We start from the raw sequence: 24433 nt of genomic DNA on the forward strand, positions 1-24433 counted from the left end.
TGGTTAATATTTGCAAACAAAATGAAGGATTCCTATTTAGAATAATAAGCTGTCAGGTTAGTAAAACAGCGCTATTAGAACCGATTAAATCATACAGTTTGTAGTGTACATAGATTTGCAAAACAATGGGATAAAGAAATATTCCTGAACTTTTTTATCTCATGGTTATTGTGAAATTGTGTGAATGCATCAATGCAGTGCATGTTATATCCAAAAATTTAAATATTGCAGAATATACAGCCCCATGCTATACAACTAGGCTCCATTTAATGCTGAATAAACTAAATTATTAATGTATCTTGAATAGAAAACTATCTTTAGATAGATTTTTACTCCAAAAGCATTTTATTAAAATTGATAATTTGATGAAAATAAAAAAAATCGATTCTAAATAAAGAAAAAATCCGATTTAACCGCTCGCCGACCGCCGCACACAGATGTACGTCGGCAGAATGGCACAGGCAGGCAAATGGGCGTACCTGTACGTCCCTTTAAATTTGCCACCTATCCGGTCCAGGGAACTCTATGTTCGCCGGTGGCCCGCGATTGCGTTGTGGAGAGGTAGAACGGGGAGATGCCTATGTAAACAAGGCATTTCCCCATTCTGCCTTGTGACATGACAGAGATCCACTGCTCCCTGTCATGTCAGTGGAAGCCCATCTCCCCCCCCCAGTTAGAACACCTCTCTAGGACACACTTAACACCTTGATCGTCCCCTAGTGTTTAACCCCTTCCCTGCCAGTGTCATTTACACAGTAATCAGTGCATTTTTATAGCACTGATCGCTGTATAAATGACAATGGTCCCAAAATAGTGTCAAAAGTGTCCGATGTGTCTGCCATAATGTCGCAGTCACGATAAAAATCGCAGATCGCCACCATTGCTATTAATAAAAAAATTTATAATAAAATGCCATAAATCTATCCTCTATTTTGTAGACGCTATAACTTTTGCGCAAACCAATCAATATACGCTTATTGAGATTTTTTTACATATCGACCTAAACTGAGGAAAAAAATATTTTTTTTATATATTTTCTGGGGATAGTTATTATAGCAAAAAGTTAAAAATATTGCTTTTTTTTTTCAAAATTGTCGCTCTTTTTTTGTTTATAGCGCAAATATAAAAATCATAGAGGTGATCAAATACCACCAAAAAAAACCTCTATTTGTGGGGGAAAAAAGGACATAAATTTTGATTGGTTGCAATGTCGCACGACCTCTCAATTGTCAGTTAAAGCGATGCAGTGCCGTATCGCAAAAAGTGATCTGGTCAGGAAGGGGGTAAATTCTTCCGGGGCTGAAGTGGTTAAATAAAAAAAAAAAAAAAAATATTGATTTTTATATGCACCCTGGCCTCAGTATTCTAACATAACGACCCCAAACACCCCTCCAAGACGACCACTGCCTTGCTAAAGAAGCTGAAGGTAAAGGTGATGGACTGGCCAAGCATGTCTCCAGACCTAAACCTTATTGAGCATCTGTGAGGCATCCTCAAATGGAAAATGGAGGAGCACAAGGTCTCTAACATCCACCAGCTCCGTGTTGTCATCATGAAGGCGTGGAAGAGGAGTCCAGTGGCAACCTGTGAAGCTCTGGTGAACTCCATGTCCATGAGGGTTAAGGCAGTGCTGGAAAATAATGGTGGCCACACAGTATTGACACTTTGGGCCCAATTTGGACATTTTCACTTAGGGGTGTACTCACTTTTGTTGCCAGCGGTTTAGACATTAATGGCTGTGTGTTGAGTTTTTTTGAGGGGACAGCAAATTTACACTGTTATACAAGCTGTACACTCACTACTTTACATTGTAGCAAAGTGTCATTTTTTTCAGTGTTGTCACATGAAAAGATAAAATAAAATATTTATAAAAATGTGAGGGATGTACTCACTTTTGAGAGATTCTGTAAGTGGGGTATCAGCGATGTGGGGGTACTACTGAGCAGGGTATCTGCTGAACAAGGGTGCTAATAAGCTAGCGATCTGCTGAATAGGTGTACTAATGAGCTAGGGATGTGCTGACCTGGGATACTACTGAGCTGGGGTTCTACTGGGCCCCTTTAACCGGTTCAATACAGGGCATTTTCACCCCCTTGTTTCCCAGACCAATTTTTAGTTTTTAGCGCTGTCGCACTTTAAACGACAATTGCGCAGTCGTACGACGTTGTACCCAAACAAAATTGACGTCCTTTTTTTTCCCACAAATAGAGCTTTCTTTTGGTGGTATTTGATCACCTCTGCGGTTTTTATTTTTTGCGCTATAAACAAAAGAAGAGCGACAATTCTGAAAAAAACACAGTATTTTTTACTTTTTGCTATAATAAATATCCCAATTTAAAAAAAAAAAAATAATAATTTTTTCCTCAGTTTCGGCTGATACGTATTCTTCTACATATTTTTGGTAAAAAAAATCGCAATAAGCGTATATTAATTGGTTTGCGCAAAAGTTATAGCGTCTACAAAATACGGGATAGATTTATGGCATTTAAAAAAAAAAAATTATTTATTTTTTTTACTAGTAATAGCGGTGATCGCAATTTTTTTTTTCGTGACTACGACATTATGGCGGACACATCGGACACTTTTGACACAGTTTTTGGGACCATTCACATTTATACAGCGATCAATGCTATAAAATTGCATTGATTACTGTATAAATGTGACAGGCAGGGAAGGGGTTAACCACTAGTGGGAGACGAGGGGTTAAATGTTTCCTAGGGTAGTGATTCTAACTGTAGGGGGAGGGGACGCACAAGGGGAGGAGACCGATCGGTGTTCCTCTGTACTGGGAACACAGATCGGTCTCCTCTCAACTGACAGGATGTGGATCTGTGTGTTTACACACACAGATCCACGGTGCGGCCCAGTTAACGGGCAATCGCAGGTGCCAGGCGGACATCGCGACCGTCGGGCACACGCACTGTGTCCCGAGCAACGCGGCGGGCGCGTGCCCCCTAGACGGCCGGGAAGCCCAGGCCGTCATATGACGTCCACCCAGGATGGGAGATCGCATCTGTGGACGTCATTTTACTATGGCCGGGTAGGGAAGTGGTTAAAACAAATAGAATATCATCACATGCAGGGCATTTGCCAAGCTTTATAAAGCTTCAAAAAAGCACCACAGAAGCATCAAAAAAGCATGTTGAAGTGGTGGGCACATTTATGAGTGTTAAAGTGATACTAAAGTCTCCTTCCCCCCCTTTTTTAAATTAAAAAATTTTTTTTTTTTTTTTTTTAATAAGAAATGTCACGTTTACCTGCTCTGTGCAGTGGTTTTGCACAGAGCAGCCCATATCCTCGTCTTCTCGGGTCCCCCGACGGCGCTCCTGGCCCCTTCCTCCTGCTGAGTACACTTGAGTCGAACCGCTGCTCTGTGTGTCGATTCAGATAAAGAGCCGCGGCTTGGCCCCGTCCACTCTCTCTCCTCATTGGCTCATTGACTTTGACAGCAGCAGGAGCCAGTGGGGCCAGCTTTGTGTCTTAGCCAATAAGGAGGGAGAGTCCTGGACAGCTGAGTCTTGTGTAACATTGCTGAATCGAAATGGGTCTCAGGTAAGTATGGAGGGGGGCTGTGGCACACAAAAGGTTTTTCTCTGCCTTTAGAACCACTTTAGGCTCCTTCTCACAAAAAATATCAGAAACTGCATTGCACAGAATCGCTGAGTTGTCTTTTCCATGGCTGTTAACAGAGCCATGCTGCATTGCTGCACAGTGAGGATATCCGTCAGAAGCACTCAGTGCTGGATGACAGACGGCACATTCCGACTGCTTGGCCACACCCCAACATGTTTTGTCCTGGAAGGACTTTCTCAAGAGATATTATATGAACTTTATTGAATTCAGATGGCATATGTCATGCATTGATTTGCATAGATTTTGCACATGGTAGATTTCTTGGTTAGCGCTGCATTTTATACATATATTGTATTTAATTTAGTTTTGTCATTCAAGATTGCGGAGAGCTTTTCATTTATCATGGTCCATGATAATTTAACCTTTACCATATTAAATGAAATGGTAGGTGATTTCCAAAATCTGGGAATTGTAATTCTTGGTGCTATAAATGAGATTAGCCTCTTCAGCACCTCCTTCGCTGGTTGGCTCAGTAATGCCTATGGAAGAGATTTTTTGAGGTTTATTTAGGTTAGAGAATGGATAAAGTTGTATATGTGAATCCAATATCTTCTAACTTTCAGGCACCTCCACTAGACATGAAAAACTGTACCCTCTTTACCACATCCTTGCAAACAGTGTGGTTAGGCACTCAGGACACACAAAGCCAAGCAAAATGGAACCATATACCTTATCTTAAAGCGGAGTTCCAGGCTTTTTTCCCTTTTCGTCATTTCAGGACAGCCACAATAGAGAGATAGTCTCCTCCCCTTCCTCTGGAAACACTGCGCCAGCCCATAAATTCTCTCCTCCCCTGCCGGACCTCAGTTATTAGTGTTTCCTCCGGTGGGGAGACACTGTGCAGAGGAACCAGGCCGGGTGCAGTCAGGGAGATTGTGGCCTTTCTTTTTAAAGAAACATCCCTAGGGAAGCAGGGGCTTCCAGGATAAAGAGTGGCGGTGCTTACCGCAGCTGAAGCCACCCCTTCCTTGCTGAGCGCGGCATCAGGTCGTGGGGGACCCCTATCGTGTCCACAGGGCCGCAGCATGGAGACTGTCCGCTCTCCCTGTACTCTGTACAGGCCGCAAAATTTGGAACCAGCGGGCCGGACGACGGGTGACGTCATTTCCGGTGGGGGGGCGGACGCTTTCCCTTTGACCCGCGACTTCCGGTTCCGGGTCGCGGTGCTGATAGGGGGCCGGGCTCAGGCTGGAGTGAGTCGCTACACGTGGAGACAGTGTGAGACTCTACACAGGCAACCACCTGCAGTCATGTCTGAGGCAGATGCTGCAACTCATACAGACGCTATCTCCAGCCTTCCAAAGGTAAGAGTTCCCTGGGGAAGGGTCCTCTCTATCTAAGGATTGCTCCTCCTCATGTATGGTTCCTTACTTAGAGGGGGGGCAGACCCCCTGGGTGGTCAGGGTGTGGGGGGGTGTGCGCAGTTCCCTTAAGGTGGTTCTGGTACACTCCCAGGGTTGTTTCCACTTAAACATGCTGAATGTAATATGTGGTTTTTGTATGTAATTTCAGAAATCTACAGAAAAAACTCCACTCATGTCTCTAAAAGGAAGTGTGCCTCTTGCAGAGACAGTTTAGGGGAAGCATGGACTAAGGTTTTGTGTAAAGAATGCATAGACTCCCTGGTTAAGGAAAGGGAATCTGAACAGCAGTCTGGTTTGGCAGCTTCTGTGAAGGAGCTGTCATCCACCTTTTCATCCTTTAAAACGTTTTTTGAGACGTTTCAGCTTCCCTCTAAACCCATTCAGCAGGATACAACCCCGCCTCATGCTCAGGGCTCTGCACCTGCCAGATCTTCTAATTTAGTTATGGCAGAGGAAATGTCAGGCCCTTCCGGGGTGGAGCTGAGGCAACCGGACAGTGGCACGTCTGACTCCCATGAGGAATCAGAAGGGGAAGACCAGGGCGGGGAGTCCAGAAAAATCTCCAGGTATAAATTGTCCCTGGATGAGGTGGAAGACCTCTTAGGGGCAATATATACAACCCTCGGTATACACGAGGATAAGAAACCCCTATCCCTCCATGACCTTATGTATAAGGGCTTGGGAGATCAAAAAAGAAAAGTTTTTCCAGTACATGAAGTTCTGGTGGAAACGATTAAAAAGGAGTGGCAGGATCCTGAGAGGAAACCCTTTTTTTCTAGCTCCCTTAAAAGAAGGTTCCCATTTTCAGAGGATCCAGGGTCCATTTGGAATAAAAATCCCAAATTGGACGCCGCCTTCTCTCAGGTCTCTAGACACACAGACCTGGCATTCAAGGATATGGGGGCCTTGTCGGATGTCATGGACAAGAGGATAGACTCACTTCTAAAAAAGACGCGGGATTCAACTGTGGGTAATTTAAAGCCAGAAATGGCTGTTACTGTGGTAGCCCGCAATTTAGAACATTGGCTTTTCCAGATTCAGGAGCATATTGAAGCTGGCACAGCCAAGGAAACTATCCTAGCTTCGTTCCCCACGATTCTGCGAGGAATCGCATACATTGCAGACGCCTCAGCAGAGTCAGTCCGTATGTCGGCCAGATCAGCGGCGCTGGCAAATTCGGCCAGAAGAGCGCTCTGGCTGAAAACTTGGCCGGGGGACACCGCCTCTAAGGTCAAATTGTGCGGGATACCCCTGACAGGTGATCTACTCTTTGGCCCTGGGTTAGAGACGGTCTTAGACCGTACAGCGGACAAAAAGAAGTCCTTTCCGCTTAAACGGAAAGCCCCAGCTCAGGCAAGGAAGGGGTTTCGTCCGAAAAAAGGCAAGGAATCTCCCAAACGAGGGAAGAAAACTTGGGGCCAAAGAGGCAAGGGCAGAGGAGGGGCGATTTTTCGCCCTCCTGAGAAAGGCCGCAAAGATCAATGACTCTCTAGGCACGGTGGGAGGAAGACTGGGGGCCTTCCTTCCACAGTGGGAGACCCTCTCACCCAATCGATTTATCCTGGGGGTCATAAGAAGGGGGTATCTCTTGGAATTCTCAAAGCCCCCCCCGCAAAGGTTCCTTGTTACGCAGCTTTCCACCTGCACAGCAAGGGCCGTAGCTTTGGTAGACGCCCTGAAGGAACTGGAGATTCAGAACGTAGTTCACAGAGTACCAAAGGGGCAGGAAGGAGAAGGGTTCTATTCCCACGTATTTGTGGTGAAAAAACCCTCAGGGAAATTCAGGTTGATTCTGAATTTAAAACCCTTAAACAGGTCAATTTGCTAAAAAAGATTCCGCATGGAGTCAATTTTTACGGTCAGGGCCCTGCTGCCACACAACGGTTACATGGTGTCTCTGGACCTCAGAGATGCATATTTACACGTCCCTATCGCAGAAACCTCCCAAAAGTTTCTCCGGTTAGCAATAGACATGAAAGGTACAATACTGCATCTACAGTTTCAAGCACTGCCTTTCGGGCTATCCTCCTCGCCCCGCATATTTACAAAGGTACTGGCAGAGGCGTAGGCCTTCCTGCGACTCCAGGGGGTGTCAGTCATAGCCTATCTGGACGACCTGCTCCTATTTGCAGTATCCCCAGAACAGTTGATTAAGGACCTCGATCTAACAAAGCGGGTACTAACAGGGTTGGGGTGGCTGCTGAACTTAGAAAAGTCCAGTCTCATTCCCTCACAGCGCATTGTGTACCTGGGATACCTGCTGGACACTACGCTGTTGAGAGTTTTCCTTCCAAGGGAAAAGATTCTAAAGCTGGACAGAGCAGTTTTCTCCCTCCAGTGCAATCATCTGGTGTCAAAAAGGTCCATAATGTCAACGTTAGGCCTTCTAACGTCTACTCTTCCAGCGGTGCAGTGGGCAGGATTACATTTTCGTCCCCTGCAGTCATATGTACTAAGCATATGGGACCACAGTCAGAGGGATCTAGACACCTTAGTACAGGTTCCCCATCAAATAAAAAGATCTCTTTGGTGGTGGAGGAAGGAAGTGAACTTCTCACAGGGACGTCTGTGGCTTATCCCAGTCCCGCAGATCGTAACCACGGACGCAAGTGGCAAAGGCTGGGGGGCACATTTGGGATCCCTTCTAGCGCAGGGCACATGGAAGGGCGACGAACTGCGAAGGTCTTCCAACTGGAAAGAGCTGAGGGCAGTAGGCCTAGCCCTCAGATTTTTCAAAAAGGAACTCCAGGGCCACCATGTACAGGTACGGTCGGACAACTCATCCACCGTGGCCTATATAAACAAGCAGGGAGGCACCAGGAGCGGAAGTCTGTTGGCCCTAGCAAAGGATATTCTAAGCTGGGCCGAGTCCAACACCCTCTCACTCTCAGCGGTTTTTTTGAGAGGGGAGAGGAATATAATCGCAGATTTCCTCAGCCGTAGGAGTCTAAAGGAGGGAGATTGGGCCCTCAACCAGGAGGTCTTCAATCTCATATCCAAGAAATGGGGACCCCCGGAAGTGGATCTTTTCGCTTCAAAAGACAATGCGAAAACCCCCTGGTTTTTCTCCCTAAATGCAGGGGAAGGAGCACTGGGGGTGGACGCATTATCTCAGAATTGGCATTTCAGGACATGCTACGCCTTCCCTCCTCCGGTGCTGTTACCGGCGGTTCTGAGGAAGTTTCAACTAGAGAGCACCTCTCTCATTCTAGTAGCTTCACATTGGCCGAAAAGGGCATGGTTTTCAATCCTCAGTCAGTTAGCAGCGGAGCCGCCCCTTTTCCTTCCGCCTCGAAAGGATCTTCTGTCGCAGGGTCCAGTCCTCTGCCCACAGGTGCAGCAGTGGAAATTAGCGGCCTGGCTACTGAGGAGGGTATATTAAGATCCAAGGGGTTTTCAGAGAGCTTAATCTCTACCCTCCTCAACAGTAGGAAAAAGGAGACACGTAGGATTTACAAAAAGGTCTGGCTCCTTTTCAACAAATGGTGCATAGAAAACTCCTTCTCGGTGCAGAGTCCCGTAGCTGTGTTGGAGTTCCAGCAGTGTGGAGCGGACAAGGGTTTATCTGTAGGTACCCTTAAAAGTCAGGTTTCAGCACTCAGTGCTTATCTGGAGAAGTCTCTGGCTACCAATCCATGGGTGGTCAGATTCTTTAAGGCACTGTCAAGACAGAGACCTACCAGGGGTCCTCCCTTTCCCGGGTGGGACCTATCTCTGGTTTTACAGAGCCTTACGGGAAATCCCTTTGAGCCATTGGACAAGTGCCTGTTAAGGGAGCTTACCCTAAAAACAGTATTTTTAGTAGCAGTGACAACTGCCAGGAGGGTCAGCGAAATTGAGGCGTTATCAATTAGACCTCCTTTTTGTCTTATTTTGCCAGACAGGATAGTCCTTAAGACTGATCCAGCTTTTTTGCCTAAAGTGGCGTCAGGCTTTCACAGAAGCCAGGAAATAGTCCTACCCTCGTTTTGTCCCAATCCTTCAGGTGAAAGGGAACTAAAATTTCATTTTTTAGATGTAAGGAGGTGTATCCTACAATACCTAGAGATGACTAAAACAATAAGGAAGTCTGATTCTCTATTTATTTTGTTTTCTGGGGCCAGAAAGGGTCTCAGAGCGTCCCGACGCACGATTGCCAGGTGGCTTAGATTAGCTATTGGGCAGGCATATTCTTTAGCAGGGAAGGAGATCCCTAGAGGCATAAAGGCACACTCCACCAGAGCAGTGGCAACTTCCCAGGCAGAGAAGGCTGAAGCAACGCCAGAGCAAATATGCAAGGCAGCGACATGGTCCAGCTACTCCACTTTCGTTAGACATTACAGAGTGGACCTGGTGGCGGCAGGTGAGCAGGCTTTTGGGCGAAAAGTTCTGCAAGCTGTAGTCCCACCCTAATTGGTAAGTGCTCGATTATCCTCTCTATTGTGGCTGTCCTGAAATGACGAAAAGGGAAAATTAAAGTTACGTACCGGTAACGTCTTTTCCTGTAGTCTTTCAGGACAGCCCTAGTTACCCACCCTAAGCTTGGGGGGGTCTTATTAAAGACCAGAACGCAATATGGTAATGATATTGATTGGTATGTTATTAATGTATTCTTGTGTCTCCCCAGCTGGCCGGAGGTACTCTTGAAAGAACTGAGGTCCGGCAGGGGAGGAGAGAATTTATGGGCTGGCGCAGTGTTTCCAGAAGAAGGGGAGGAGACTATCTCTCTATTGTGGCTGTCCTGAAAGACTACAGGAAAAGACGTTACCGGTACGTAACTTTAATTTTTCAGTTTATTAAAAGTCAGCAGCTACAAAAAATATAGCTGATGACTTTTAATAAACAGACACTCACCTGTCCCACGGTCCAGCGATGCAGCCACCCGAAGCCTCCGCTCTCTCCCCCTCCTCTCCGTGACGCCGTCATTGGAACTGTGGGCACCCGGCCGTGACTGCTTGTGGCTTCACGGCCGGTCGTGCACTGCGCTGCACTGCGCTCTCCGAGGTAATCTTTTGAGACCTGTGATGTGTCCCAGAAGATTGCCTAGAGGGAGGGGCCGCCTAGGGGGAGAGGAGGAGTTGCATAGGCGGCCGGAAGGTGGAAGCAGGAAGTGGGACAGGAAGTCCCACTCAAAACAAGGTACCCCCCCCAATAAAAATGACATGCCAATTGTGGCATGTAAGGGTGCGAGGAGTACTTAAAGTGGAAATTCCACTTTTGTGTGGAACTCCGCTTTAACATCCCTTTGATTTTGTGCAATTATAGAGGTGGTAATGTAAGACCTGGAAGTGCATTGCATAATCTACATCTGGTGTAGTGTTTCCCTGACCCTTTGGCACTCTATGGAGCAGTGTACAAATGAACAAAGCTGAGCTTTTTCAGCAGCAAGACTGAATGACACAATAGAGGGAAGTGGTGAGGTACCTACAGACATAAGTGTTCTTTCACTCATTGCAGCTTTTTACAATCAGATTAGGAAATGGTGAAATTTTATGTATGTAGGCCTTCCCTTGGCTGATGCACATTGGTTTGATTTCCAGTGCAGATCCAAATTTTTTCCCCAGAGTCAATTGGGCACCTAAAAGGTTCCTCCTCCCTTGTCCCTTGGCATTTATGGATAAGTTTGCCTAATGTAAGTACAAATTTTTGTATAATGAATTCCAGTTCAGTGTTCAGAATAAGCAGACACAGCCAGCCACCTTCTAATGTTTGCAGGCACCATTACACATTCTTACCTTCACCAGAGCTGCGAAAGAACACTTAGGCCTCGTTTATACGAATATTGAAACATTAGCATGCATGAAAACACCTATTGTGTTCATGGACGTAGTCGTGTTAATGAACGCTTGCCAAATGCTCGCTCTGTCTTGGTCGTCTATTTTTTTTAAAGATAAATATTGTTGAGAGAGTGTAGTTCTTCCAGTGAGACCTCACGTAATCCTTGTGGTTGAATAGGACAGAATTCTTTGAACACATACAGAATATATTACTCAGTGGTGATTTTAGTGTGCATTATGTGGCCTCTGGCTGTCCAGTTTAGGGTCTCCCAACCCCAGCAATGCTTCTCATGTCTCACATTCTTCTCCTTTCCTACCTGCTCACTCATAGAAAGCAATGTACATAGCTCCAGCAATGTGACAACGTCTCCAGCAGCCACTTCTGGTTTGTACACAAAGGTAAAACTGTAAGTGGCTGCTGGAGATGTTCTTTCTGTGATTTCCCATCATTTTCTATGATATTATATACCTCCAATGTCTATCAAACAAAAGCCCAGTTCACTCTCCATTAATGTGTGAAAACTGTTGCAGGTGCACTTCAATTCACTTGAATGGAAAGCCTCCACAACACAACATGGAGTATAATTTTTAAAGCGGCACAAACACTCAATGGTTGGAAGTCAGTAAGCTTTAACCACTTGACCTCCAGAAGGTTTTAATCCCCTTCATGACCAGGGCATTTTTTGTATTCAGCACTGCGCTCTTTTAACTGGCAAATGTGCGGTCATGCAACGCTGTACCCAAACAAAATTTTTATATAATTTTTTTCACACAAGTAGAGCTTTCTTTTGGTGGTACTCACTACTGGTGTTTTTTTTTTTTTTTTTTTTTTTTTTTTTTATTAAATATATGAAAAAAGGCCAAATGTCTTGGGGAAAAAAAACTTTCTTTTCTAATGTCTGGAATAAAACCTATCCAATAAAAAAAAATAAAAAAAATCAAATATCACAAATTTAGGCCAAAATGTATTCTGCTACATGTCTTTGGTAAAAACAAAAAAAATCCCATCAAATGTATATTAACTACTTCAATACAGGGCACTTCCCCCCTTCCTGCCCAAGCCAGTTTTCAGCTTTCAGTGATGTCGCTGTTTAAATGACAATTGCGCCGTCATGCTACACTGTAACCAAACAACATTTTTATCATTTTGTTCCCACAAATAGAGCTTTCTTTTGATCACCTCTGCAGTTTTTTATTTTTTGCTAAACCAATATAAAAAGACTGAAAATTTTGAAAAATAAAGTTTTTTTTCGTTTCTGTCATAAAATTTTGTAAAAAAGTATATTTTCCCCTTAACTGATGGGCGCCGATGAGGCTGCACTGACGGAAAGGTGGCACTGATGAGCGCAGATGAGGTGGCACTGATATGCGACAATGATGGGCACTGATAGGCGGCACTAATAGGTGGCACTGATATGCGGCACAGATGGGCTCTCATAGGTGACACAGATGGCCACTGAAAGGCTGCACTGATGAGTACTTATGGGTGGCACTGATGGGTACTGATAGGTGGCACAGATGGGCACACATAAGTGGCACTGATAGGCGACACTGGGCACAGAAAGGCTGCACTGATGGGTACTTATGGGTGGCACTGGGCACCGATGGGCATGGATGGACACTGATAGGGGGGTCTGTGCTGATTGTTTATCACCTATAATCAGGAGAGCAGCCGATTTGGCTCTCGTTTGTCTGATGCAAGTGAGGAAAAGCCGATTAACGGCTCTTCCTGTTTACGTCGTGATCAGCCGTGATTAGACACTGCTGATCACGTGGTAGAGTCTCTGTCAGAGACTCTTTACCTAGATCGGAGTTGCAGTATATCAGAGTGACACGCCACATCACCGATGGACGCCCCTGGGGGCACGCAGCGGCTTGTTATCCCGATCACGTCATATGAGGTCCGGTCAGGATATCACAACCACTTTGCTGCCGTCATTTGCTATATTCCATGCGGCAATTGGTTTGTGTGAAAGTTATAGCGTCTACAAACTTTGGTATATATACTGGAATTTACGCAGCTATAGACGCTATACTGTAATAGCAGTGATCAGCTAACAGACACTGGCTGGGAGGATAACTAACTGACGCTGCTAGTGACACTATTACAGTGATCAGTGATAATACTGTACCATGACACTGGCTGGGAAGGGGTTAACATCTAGGGGCAATCAAGGGGTTAACTGTGCCGAACAAGTGTAATGTGTATAATATGTGCTGCTTTTACTTACTAATATGGCTGTTTTTTTTCTCCCTGCTTTTCAGGGAAAGGAAACAGCCAGATCACTGTACACAGGGAGTTCTTTTTGTTTGTAAACACAGAACTCTGTGTGTGATTGGACACAGCCAATCAGCAGGTTTCAGCCAAAATCATTGACTGTAATCTGCTATCGAACTCGTGCTGTGTCCAATCACAGCATGGGTCAGGAGGGTCACGCGCTCCGAACCCAGAAGCAAGCTGACCATGTACATGTCTGTTGCTGGGCCTGCACGTGCTGCCACTCGCAGTATATTAACTGTAAGTGGTCAGCAGGAGGTTAAAAAGCTGCTCTACTGCCACATTTTGTATCACCTGTAAACAGGGCCTTACATAAATTATTTTTTAAAGTGGTTGTAAACCTCTGACATGAAATATGAACGAAGCATATCCTTCTATAGTGTGTACTTGTTTCAAGCCAGAGCACTAAGTGTCATTTCTGTCTGCTGCCTCGTTCCTCTGCTATCTGCATTAGTTACTTCCTGAAACCAAAAGAAAAAAGGAGACAGGGAGGGGTCTCCAGCACACAGCTTGTGATTGACAGTCTCAGCTCTGTTCCTGTGTGCTGTGTGAAGGAACTCTGCACAGTGTAACTTCAGCTCCCTGCCCATTGCTTTCTGAAAGCTCAGACAAGCTGTATAAATTCTGCACTTTAAAACGGAGTTCCACCCAAAATGGAACTTCCGCTTTACGAGAGGTGACCCCCTGACTTGCCACATTTGGCATGTCATTTTTTTTGGGGGGGAGCCGGTACCCTCTATCCAGAGGGTCCCAGCTCCCAATTCCTCACGGCGCACTGCGGCGCCGGAAGGGAGATCACCTTTCCCCCCTTCCTCTCGGCAATCATCTGGGACACCTCACAGGTCCCAGATGATTGCCCGGCCAGTCACAGCACGCGGCTCGAGAATGCGCAGTAGGTGCCCGGCTGTGAAGCCACAGCTGGACCCCCACACTTACAATGCAGGCGCCGCAGAGAAGAGGGGGAGACGAGCTAGACTCCAGGACAGGTAAGTGTCCGATTATTAAAAGTCAGCAGCTGCAGTATTTGTAGCTGCTGACTTTTTACTTATTTATTTATTTTTTTTGCAGAACTCGTTTTAAACTGCTCTAGATAAACAGGTACAACTTATGTAGGAGGATTTATTTAATCTCTGTGTATCACCTGAGGCCAGTCACTTTATTGGGTATATGTAAAGGTTTAAGTGTATGTATAGCCTAGTTTTAAAATAGGCAGTGTAGGGAAGCATTAGAACCTGTGTCAGGTTTTTATTGCTGCCTGTGTCCTGGTGATCATTGTCACTAAGACAGAACTAGATGGGCAATTCACAATTTACTGATGTCACTGCTGTGCATAATCATCAGTGAATTCTGTCCATGTAAAAAAAAAAAATAAAGTGTTGCATAACACAATGGGGGTTATTTACTAAAGGAAAATCCACTTTGCTCTACAAGTGCACTTGAAAGTACACCGAAAGTGCAGTCGATGTAGATCTGGGGGGAAGCTCTGCTGATTTTATCATCCAATCATGTGCAATGTAAAATGCTGTTTTTTTTCTTTTTTCCTTGCATGTCCCCCTCAGATCTACATGACTGCACTTCCAAGTGCACTTGTAGTGCGAAGTGGATTTGCCTTTAGATGAATCAAATATCAACAACAACACATTCAAGTGTTTGTGGATTAAAGTCCATAAAAAAATGTGACCACTTTTTAACTATGGAGAAAAAAAACTACTAGCATTATTAATATATGATCCACATATACTGTAAATACACTGTCACAACATATATAAACATCAAAAGCATAAAGTGTGTGACATGACATATAAATTACCATTAAACAAAAAAGAAAAACCATGTCCAATGATGCGGTCTCTTAAAAGTGTAAAACAACTAGTTTCTGTGCTTTGTGCATTATTCAAACATCCTTTATAATAAAGTGCAGGGGGTCCCACCACCATTCACACTCCGCTCTCACCTTACTGTTTGGACCTAATTTGTTAAAAATAGGTCAGATGCGGATTCCCCTTTGAGGGGTTCACCCAAAGGCACCACTGCTCTCCCACGGTCCTCCACAATGTTATATATATTTATTTAGAGCTGCATGATTCTGGCCAAAATGAGAACCACGATTCTTTTGCTTAGAATAAAGATCACGATTCTCAAAAAACGGCACTTACGAGACTGCGCAGCGCACTGATGATGCTGCCTTCCTCGCCCACGGCATTAGAAAACATCGGGACACCTGCTTGGCAATGTTGCGCCCGGCTACGCCCCTTCAGGTTAGTCACTGGGGCTGACAACAGCCCAGGCAGCAGGCTCCATTTTCTTATCTATCTATCTATCTATCTATCTATCTATCTATCTATCTATCTATCTATCTATCTATCTATCTATCTATCAATAATCTCAGTCCTCCCGGTCACCATGCACAACCCACAGATTTACATTTTAAAATGGTTACGTTGGGTTGGTACATATGCTTGGAATCTTATGTTTGAAAAATTGGTCAGCCGAATCACCATGTAAGAAGCTCCTGGCTGGGTTTCCCTTTTGTGGTGCAAGACTGTTCGGGGAGGATTTGGACAATTATATCCAAAAGATCTCTAGTGGGAAAAGCACACTTTTGCCAGTTAGGAAAAGGAGTAAACGTCCCTCCTTTAAACGGGCTCTTTCTCCAGTGCCAGGGGCATCAGCCTCCAGGCAGGCACGACAGCCTCCATCAGGCTCAAGAGTTAAATCTCAGAGTCAACCCCAGGGACGAAAGAAATCCTGGTGGAGGAAGTCTACAAGACAAAACGCTAAAGCTTCCTTATGAAGGGCCCCCCCGCTCGCTCGAGAAGGGGGCAGACTGCTAAAGTTCTCAAGGGTCTGGCAGGAGGATTTTCAGGACAGATGGGTAGTATCCACAATAACTCTAGGTTATAAACTAGAGTTCCGAGAATTCCCCTCTCCTCGTTTCCTCAGATCAATTGTCCCCAAAGACCCAGAGAAAAATAAGTCTCTCTTTCTAGCATTGGAGCGACTTTTGTCGCAAAAAGATATCGTGGTAGTTCCCATGCAAGAGCAGGGATTGGGGTTTTATTGAAACCAAAGCCAAATGGAGATCTCAGACCCATTCTAGATCTCAAAGATCTAAACTGATTCCTAAAAGTACGGTCCTTTAGCATGGATTCAATCTGTTTGGTAGTCTCCATCCTTCAAGGAGGAGAACTTCTGGCGTCAATAGACATCAAGGATGCGTACCTGCATGTACCTATTTTCCCTGCTCATCAAAAATATCTGCGTTTCGAAGTAGAAAAACACCACTTTCAGTTTGTAGCTCTGCCTTTCGGGCTAGCCACTGCTCCTCGGGTGTTTACAAAGATCTTGGCTCCTCCTCTAGCCAGATTAAGATCCCAGGGTATAACGCTAATAGCGTACCTAGACGATAGATCGGTCAGTACCCCGCTTGGACCAAAATTTGGTCACCACAATCAACTACCTGGAATACCTAGGTTTGGGTTCTCAACTTAGAGAAGTCATCTTTAAATCCAGTAAGAAGACTAGAGTATTTGGGTCTGGTCATAGATACAGCCCAGAAGAGGGTATATTTACCCCAGGCAAAAATCAGTGCCATAAAGAGGCTGATTCAGGTAGTCAGGGCAAAGAAGGGTCCTTCTATTCGCCTTTGTATGAGGCTGCTGGGGAAGATGGTGGCTTCATTGAAGCAATTCCCTATGCTCAGTTTCATTTGAGACTGCTGCAAAACAGTATCCTGTCTGCCTGGAACAAAAAGATCCAGGCGTTAGATTTTCCTATGCGCCTGTCTCCTACAGTGCGTCAGAGTCTAAGTTGGCGGTTCATTCCTGCAAAAAGGAAAATCCTTTTTACCAGTTACCTGGACAGTGGTAAAAACAGATGCCAGTCTTTCAGATTGGGGAGCAGTTCTGGAACAGTCGACTGTCTAGGGGAGGTGGTCCAAGACCGAGAGGACCTTACCCATCAATATTCTGGAGATCCGTGCGGCATATCTAGCCCTAAAAGCCTGGATGCTCAGGTTACAGGGTTGCCCTGTCAGAATCCAGTCCGACAATGCCACAGCAGTTGCTTATATCAATCACCAAGGAGGAACCAGGAGTCATGCAGCTCAGAAGGAAGTAAACCAGATCTTAATCTGGGCAGAAAAGCATGTGCCGTGCATATCGGCAAACTTCATTCCGGGGGTAGAGAACTGTCAGGCGGACTACTTAAGTTGCCGGCAGTTAGTCCCAGGGGAATGGTCTCTTCACCCCATCTTCTTGGCCATATGCCAAAGATGTGGAGTTCCAGATGTAGATCTCTTTGCATCCAGGTTCAACAACAAGATCGACAACATTGTGTCAAGAACAAAGGATCCACTTGCATGCGGGACAGATGCATTGGTGACTCCGTGGCATTGGTTCTCTTTGATTTATGCATTTCCTCCTATTCTACCGCTGCCACGACTTCTTTGCAGGATCAAGCAGGAAAACAAGTTGGTGCTTCTGGTGGCCCAGAAGAGCTTGGTACGCAGAAATAGTGAAGATGGCAGTAGGTTCCCCTTGGACCCTACCGTCACGTCCAGACCTGCTATCCCAGGGACCAGTGTTCCACCCTGCCTTACAAACGCTAAATTTATTGGTTTGGCTATTGAAACCCACGTTCTGAAGAGTCGGGGGCTTTCAGGCCCTGTGATTTCTACCTTGGTTAATGCAAGGAAGCCAGCTTCCAGAATGATTTATCATAGAGTCTGGAAAGCATATGTCTCCTGGTGTGAATCCAGGGGTTGGCATCCCAGAAAATATGTCATAGGCAGAAACCTGGACTTTCTGCAAATGGGGTTAGAGATGAAGCTGGCTTTGAGTACCATCAAAGGCCAGGTCTCATCAGTTCTGTTTCAACGTCCACTTGCTTCGCATTCTTTGGTCCGAGGCTTTTATACAGGGGGTAACGCGCCTTAATCCTCCTGTTAAGGCGCCTCTAAACCCCTGGGACTTGAATTTAGTTCTGTCAGCTTTACAGAAGCAGGCTTTTGAGCCAATACGTCAAATTCCCTTAGTTCTGCTGACCAGGAAATTAATTTTTCTGGTGGCCATTTCTACTGCCAGAAGAGTATCAGAATTAGTGGCCCTTTCTTGTAAATAGCCATATCTAATAACGCACAAGGATAAAGTGTGTTACGCCCTCATCCTAGCTTTCTACCGAAGGTGGTTTCAGGTTTTCATCTAAACCAAGATACTGTTCTGCCTTCTTTTTTTCCAGATCCCTGTTCTACAGAAGAGAGATCACTACATTCTTTGGATGTAGTGAGAGCAGTCAAAGCCTATCTGGAAGCGACTGCTCAGGTTCGCAAAACGGATGTTTTGTTTGTATTGCCAGAAGGTCCTAACAGGACAAGCAGCATTAAAATCTACCATTGCTAAATGGATTCGACAAGTAATTGTTCAAGCTTATGGTTTGAAGCAGAAAGTTCCGCCTTTTCAGATCAAGACGCACTCCACTAGGGCTATTGGTGCTTCGTGGGAAGTGCATCACCAGGCCTCCATGGCTCAAATCTGCAAGGCCGCAACCTGGTCGTCAGTCCATACATTCACCAAATTTTATCAGGTGGATGTGAGAAGACATGAGGATATCGCCTTTGGGCGTAGTGTGCTGCAGGCAGCGGTACAAGGTCCTCAGGTCTGATTACACCCTACTTTGTGTGGTTGCCCTCCCCTCAGATACCATTGCTCTGGGACATCCCATCAGTAATTACTGAGACTCTGTGTCTTGTGATGTATGAGAAAGAAAATAGGATTTTTAAAACAGCTTACCTGTAAAATCCTTTTCTTTTGAGGTACATCATGGGACACAGAGGTCCCTCCCCTCTTCTAATACACTTCTATTGCTTTGCTACAAAACCTGAGGTACTCCCGGTAAGGGGAGGGATTGTATAGGGGGTTGAACGTCTTGTCTAGGGTGTGCCAGTGTCCAGTCACCTAGTAATACCCTATATAACCCATCAGTAATTACTGAGACTCTGTGTCCCGTGATGTACCTCAAAAGAAAAGGATTTTACAGGTAAGCTGTTATAAAAATCCTATTTTTTGCGTGTTTTGTAAATGTGCACAAACATTCTGTGATTTTATGTGTGTTCATAAAACACTAAAGTGTGAATGCAGTCTGAATGTTAAATGTGGAATTCCAGTCAAACTCTAACTAAGCTTAAAGTAGAGGCAAAACCTTTTTTTTTTTTTTTTTTTTATTTTTTTTATTTTGGATAGAGCAAGGGAGGGTTATAACCCCTGTAAGATTTTATTTATTTATTTATTTTTTTCACCGCCTGTGTATCATGGCGGAAATTTCCCTTCACTTCCTGTCCCATAGCCAACCCGGAAGTGAGCGGAAATCCCTGTAAATCAAGAGAATCCCTTGGGGATCCCCAGATCATCAGAACCAGTGTCCCTATTGGAAGATTTCCCTATTACTTTTCTGGGGACAACCCAAAATTTGGGTGATTTCTCTTACTTTCACTTTCATTGATAATGGTAAACGTGGTTAATCTACTCTCACCCCCATTCTAAAACTATTCTATCTACCCTGTAAAAGCAAAGATGTTTATGCTTATATTCTTATAGTAAGGGGGAGAATGGTGTCCCTGTATGGGGCTTGTGGCATGGTTTGGGGGAGAATAAATGAGCCATACTGCACATGGCTCTCTAAATTATACTAGATTCTCAATAGGACTAGCTCAGCAGCACATTAAAGATTTATTTAAGTTGACATTGTCTTCTGTCTAACAGTCTCGCTATTTATTGGTACTTCCAAGCTGCCATTTTGTTTATACATGTTATTAGTTGTAATTTTAAAGGGGCAAACCTGTTTATCTACTTTATTAGATACATCTTAATATCATGGCAAGCTAGCAGATTTAAAGGTTTTGTTACATGCAGTTTATAAATGGAAGCACATTTATGTTCTAAAGACATCTATCTGCTGGCATAGTAATCCATTCTTTGCCTCCGCAGCTGCATGAAGCACATTGAACTATTTTAAGCATTCACCGAAATTCTTCAGAATAAAGGAACATTTGTGTGGCTATGTAGGAAAAAGAAATATATGTAGGTTCATTCTCCTGGTCAGCATTTCACTTTTACCCATTCAACAATAAGGCTGGGTTCAAATGATTGCGAATTGGATGCAGGTTTTCCGCATCCAATTCGCAGTAGCAGGAGATTTTGACCAGCTCTCTATGGAGCCGGTTTACATATCTCCGCAGCAGGTCCGGTGCATTTTGCACGAAAATGCTGTGCGTCTTTTGGTCCGTTTCAGGTCCGAATTCGGCCCAAGATTTGTGCTGAAATCGGACCTGAAACGGTGAACGGGGACGCACTGGACCCCTGCTGTGAGACAGATGCGGTGATGGTGAGAACCCAGCCGAAAGGAGAAGTATAGTCAAAGCTCATTTGACTGGGCTTCTCTTATGGATCACAGGAGGGCAATCCATTTTGCACTCCTGTGACCCGTTTTCAGCAGACAGCGGGCTGAAGTCTGATCTCTGCTGACATCACAGAAATCAGTCCAGGCACGGCGTCATTCCGACAATGGGAGTCTGGATCCACCAGGTGTCTGGACTGACACCCGTCCCCCCTCCCCGCCCTTCCACAGTTCAGCGCTCCAATGAGCAAGGGGGAAGAGCAGAGAGCCAGTGACTGACAGTCTACGGCTCTCTGTTCGGGGACCTGTGAGAACCGAGCCAGGGGCGGTGTCCGATCGCTCGGTTCTCAGTGTAGAGGCGCTGGGGACAGATGCAGCATCGGTCAAATGCTGCATCAACCTAGATAAGTATGAAACTGGAAAAAAAAACAAAAACCTATTACTTCTCTTTTAAATGGGTATTCTACTTGGGCCTATGCTGAAAGTGGCAACTCCCTTGGCTAAGTGTTAGTGTGTGTATGTATTTATGTATGTATGTAAACATGGTAGGATCATCCCCACCAAATTTTTGTTGCTGTCTGTATCCCTGCCATGCAAATTCACCCCCTTTATTTGTCTTGCTGATCACTGTTTATTATTTATTGAAGCTTGATCACTGTACAAACAAAAGAAATGCAACGTTTTGGAGCCACGCAGGACCCCTTCTTCAGGCATGTGGCAATCGCATGTCTGGCGAAGGGGTCCTGCGCGGCTCCGAAATGTTGCGCTTCTTTTGCTTGTGAAGTGATCATGCTTCAGTAAAAATGATCATTTGGATGCAAAGATCTGTGGTGTGCTGATAAATATTTACACTGCATCATGTTTGTTCCAGTTTCCAGTTGGCTGGCGGTTACTGCAGCTTCCATTTGCTTAGAGCTTATTCCAGAATTGTGTGTGATGGGAATATACTGTGAGGGGGAAAAAAAGTATTTGATCCCCTGCTGATTCTGTACGTTTGCCCACTGACAAAGAAATGATCAGTCTATAATTTTAATGGTAGGTTTATTTTAACAATGAGAGACAAAATAACAATAATATCCAGAAAAACGCATTTCAAAAAAGTAATAAATTGATTTGCATTTTAATATGTGAAATAAGGATTTGACCCCTTTCTAAAATTCTGTCTAAAATTATAGACTGATCATTTCTTTGTCAATGGGCAAATGTACAAAATCAGCACAGTATCAAATACTTTTTTCCTCTCACTGTAGATGCTTACATGTTTACACCTTTGGCTGCTGTCTCAGCAATGCACTCAATAGTGACATGTTAGTACAACAATTAGAGTTTTAAATCCAGTGTGAGGAGGCGATACTGTGCCCTGTGATCTTTGACTTCTCTCTGTTGTTCAGGTAGATCTCCACCTCTTTAAAGTGGAGCTCCAGGCTCCTGCAGAAAAAAAATAGTCAGCTGCAAATACTGTAGCTGCTGACTTTTAATATTAGGACACTTACCTGTCCAGGAATCCAGCGGTGTCTCCACCCGAGCCGATTTTTTTAAAATCTGCTAATGGGTGCACCCGCCACCATCTCCACTAAGGGAAACCGGCGGTGAAGCCTTGCGGCTTCACACCCTGTTCCCTGTTGCGCTTGCATGAATTGCTCTGTAAATGGGCCAGCTGCTGCAGAAGTTGGAGGGGGGCTGAACGTCCAGCTGAGTTTGCTGCAGTGAACTCAGCCGGAAGTGGGATTGTGTACCTGTCAAAACCAGGAGGCGGACAAGCGGAGCCTCCCCTTTTGGGTGGAGCTCTGCTTTAAGGTTGCCTATCCCTGCCCTAGGCCTTTAGATTTGGTAAAATATCTTTATTGTTGCCAGGATTTCTAATGCTATAAACAGTGTTAAGGGGCCCTTGTTTGCTTTATGACTTTCTGAAAGGTAAAGACTTGGGTGTTGATTTAGTAAAACCGGAGAGTGGAAAATCTGGTGCAGCTGTGCTGTAGCCAATCGGCCTTTAACTTTGGCTTTGACAAAAAAAAAAATCTGGAAGCTATTTCTATGCAGTGCTGCACCAGATTTTGCACACTCTATTTTTAGTAAATAAATCCTTTGGTTTCTATAATGGATTCTGGCCCAAGAAGAATCATAAAAGAGTTTCATTCATTTAAAGGAAGCCTATACTGAGAGTTTATGCCATTCTTCACCTCCACTTTCTTCACACGCTGATCTGTGTGTCCTGTGCAGTGACAAGTTGTAATTCATGCTTAAGCCTACGCATTTACCAGAATTCAGATAAAAGTATTTTGTCCCCGTTCACACTTGAATGGGGCCATTTGCAATTAGATATTGGAGACCCAGCAGAGGGTTCCCTGCGAGGAGCTGCTGGTGGGAAACCCAATTTAAAGTGATTGTAAAGTCTTGTTTTTCTTCTTTTTTTTTTTCTATTAAAATAAACCCGATGTACCCCTTTTTCCCTTTTTTTTTTTTTTTTTTTTTTTTTTTTTTTTTTTTTTTTGTTTTTTATTAAAAGATCTCAATAAATTTCAGTAAAAGAAAATAACAAACCTGTTATACTTACCTGCTTTGTGCAGTGGTTTTTCACAGGGCAGCCCGGATCCTCCCCTTCTCAGGTCCCAGGCTGGAGCTCCTGGCCCCTCCCTCCAGTTGAGTGCCCCCACAGCAAGTAGCTTGCTATGGGGGTACCCGAGCTGCAGCTTCGTGTGTCCATGCAGACATGGGGACACGCTTAGGCCACGCCCCCTCTCTCCTCATTGGCTGATTACATTTGACAGCAGGGGGAGCCAATGGTGCCGGTGCTGTGTCTCAGCCAATAAGGAGAGAGAGAGTTCTGGACGAGCAAGGCATTTGTGGACATCGCTGGATAGAGAGGGGGCTAAAGTAATTATTAGGGGGGCTGAGGAGGGCTGCTGCACACAGAAGGTTTTTTTTATCTTAGTGCATAGAATACAATAAGATAAAAAAAACCTTCTGCCTTTACAACCACTTTAAGTGCAGGGAGCTTCTGCTGAGTCTGTCGAATCTAATCACACACGGTCCCATCTGCAAGTGCCAGGGAACTTTAAGGGGGTGATTTAAAAGCTGTTGTGAGTATGCCTATTGTAACAACAGAAGTAAGATCTGGCAAAATATTTTACCTCCTCTTCAGTAGAGATCTTTGTTTAGACAGGGAATGTTTCTGCAATAAAGGTTTCCATTAAGAACTTGGGGCTTTGCTTTTGATGAAAGCCCCAAAACTGTAAATTCTAGTAGCTGTCTTTTTACCAGCCTTATTTGCTTTTTCTTCCCCTCCAGATTCAGAAGTTGTGTGATAGAGTTGCTTCATCTACTTTGCTAGAAGACCGAAGAGATGCTGTAAGAGCACTCAAGTCCCTGTCAAAGGTCTGTTCATTTTTTTTTGATTGTGTATGGTCTCTGGGCAGTCCATGGTGAAGGCTTTTTTTTATGCTCTATATGTGTAATTCATGGAGCTGCATGAGTGAATTTTTCTGTTATGTTTTGTGGGACCAGTATAAGGTAAAATACAGCTAATTAACGTAATACTACGTAATAGACGTAATACTTAGAGATGCACTGAAACTTCGGCCGCCGAAACATATCAGTCAAAAATGTGTTTTTGGCATTTTACTGATCGGAGAAAAAGGTACCGGTAATGCGCATGATTTTACCATGATTTTACTGGGCTTATAGTGGTTTTTCATAGGTCATGTGACTCAAAAATGTAACACAGGTGTGCTATTGATGCATTTTTAATGCATTTCAATGGGGAGCTGTGTTTTTTGGTGCTTTTTTTTTTTCAACTGACCAAAAAATTGATTTTTAACACCACAAAAGAAGCGCAGCAGACATCAGTGTGAGACATACATAGAATTTAAAGGGATACATTTTTCTTGAGCTTTTCTTGAGCTTTTCTTGAGCTAAAGGTGCCCATAATGGCCGACAATAAATTCATATTCATTAAAATTCCTGATATTAATTAAAAAGTTGAATATAATACAATTATGTAAAAAAATATA

At 44.5% G+C, this 24433-nt stretch overlaps 1 protein-coding gene across 4 annotated transcripts in view; it reads left to right on the plus strand.

Moving 5' to 3' along the window:
* The window catches only part of USO1 (USO1 vesicle transport factor), a 162227-nt gene that overhangs the window by 21609 nt on the left and 116185 nt on the right, over positions 1-24433 (plus strand). For all 4 annotated transcript variants that reach the window (XM_073601032.1, XM_073601034.1, XM_073601033.1 and 1 more), the window contains exon 2: positions 23712-23798. In XM_073601032.1, the coding sequence (XP_073457133.1) occupies positions 23712-23798 (87 nt within the window). The remainder of the gene's footprint in view (positions 1-23711; positions 23799-24433) is intronic.

This window comes from Aquarana catesbeiana, linkage group LG01 (assembly GCF_042186555.1).
Source record: "Aquarana catesbeiana isolate 2022-GZ linkage group LG01, ASM4218655v1, whole genome shotgun sequence".
NCBI classification, from domain to species: Eukaryota; Metazoa; Chordata; class Amphibia; order Anura; family Ranidae; genus Aquarana; species Aquarana catesbeiana.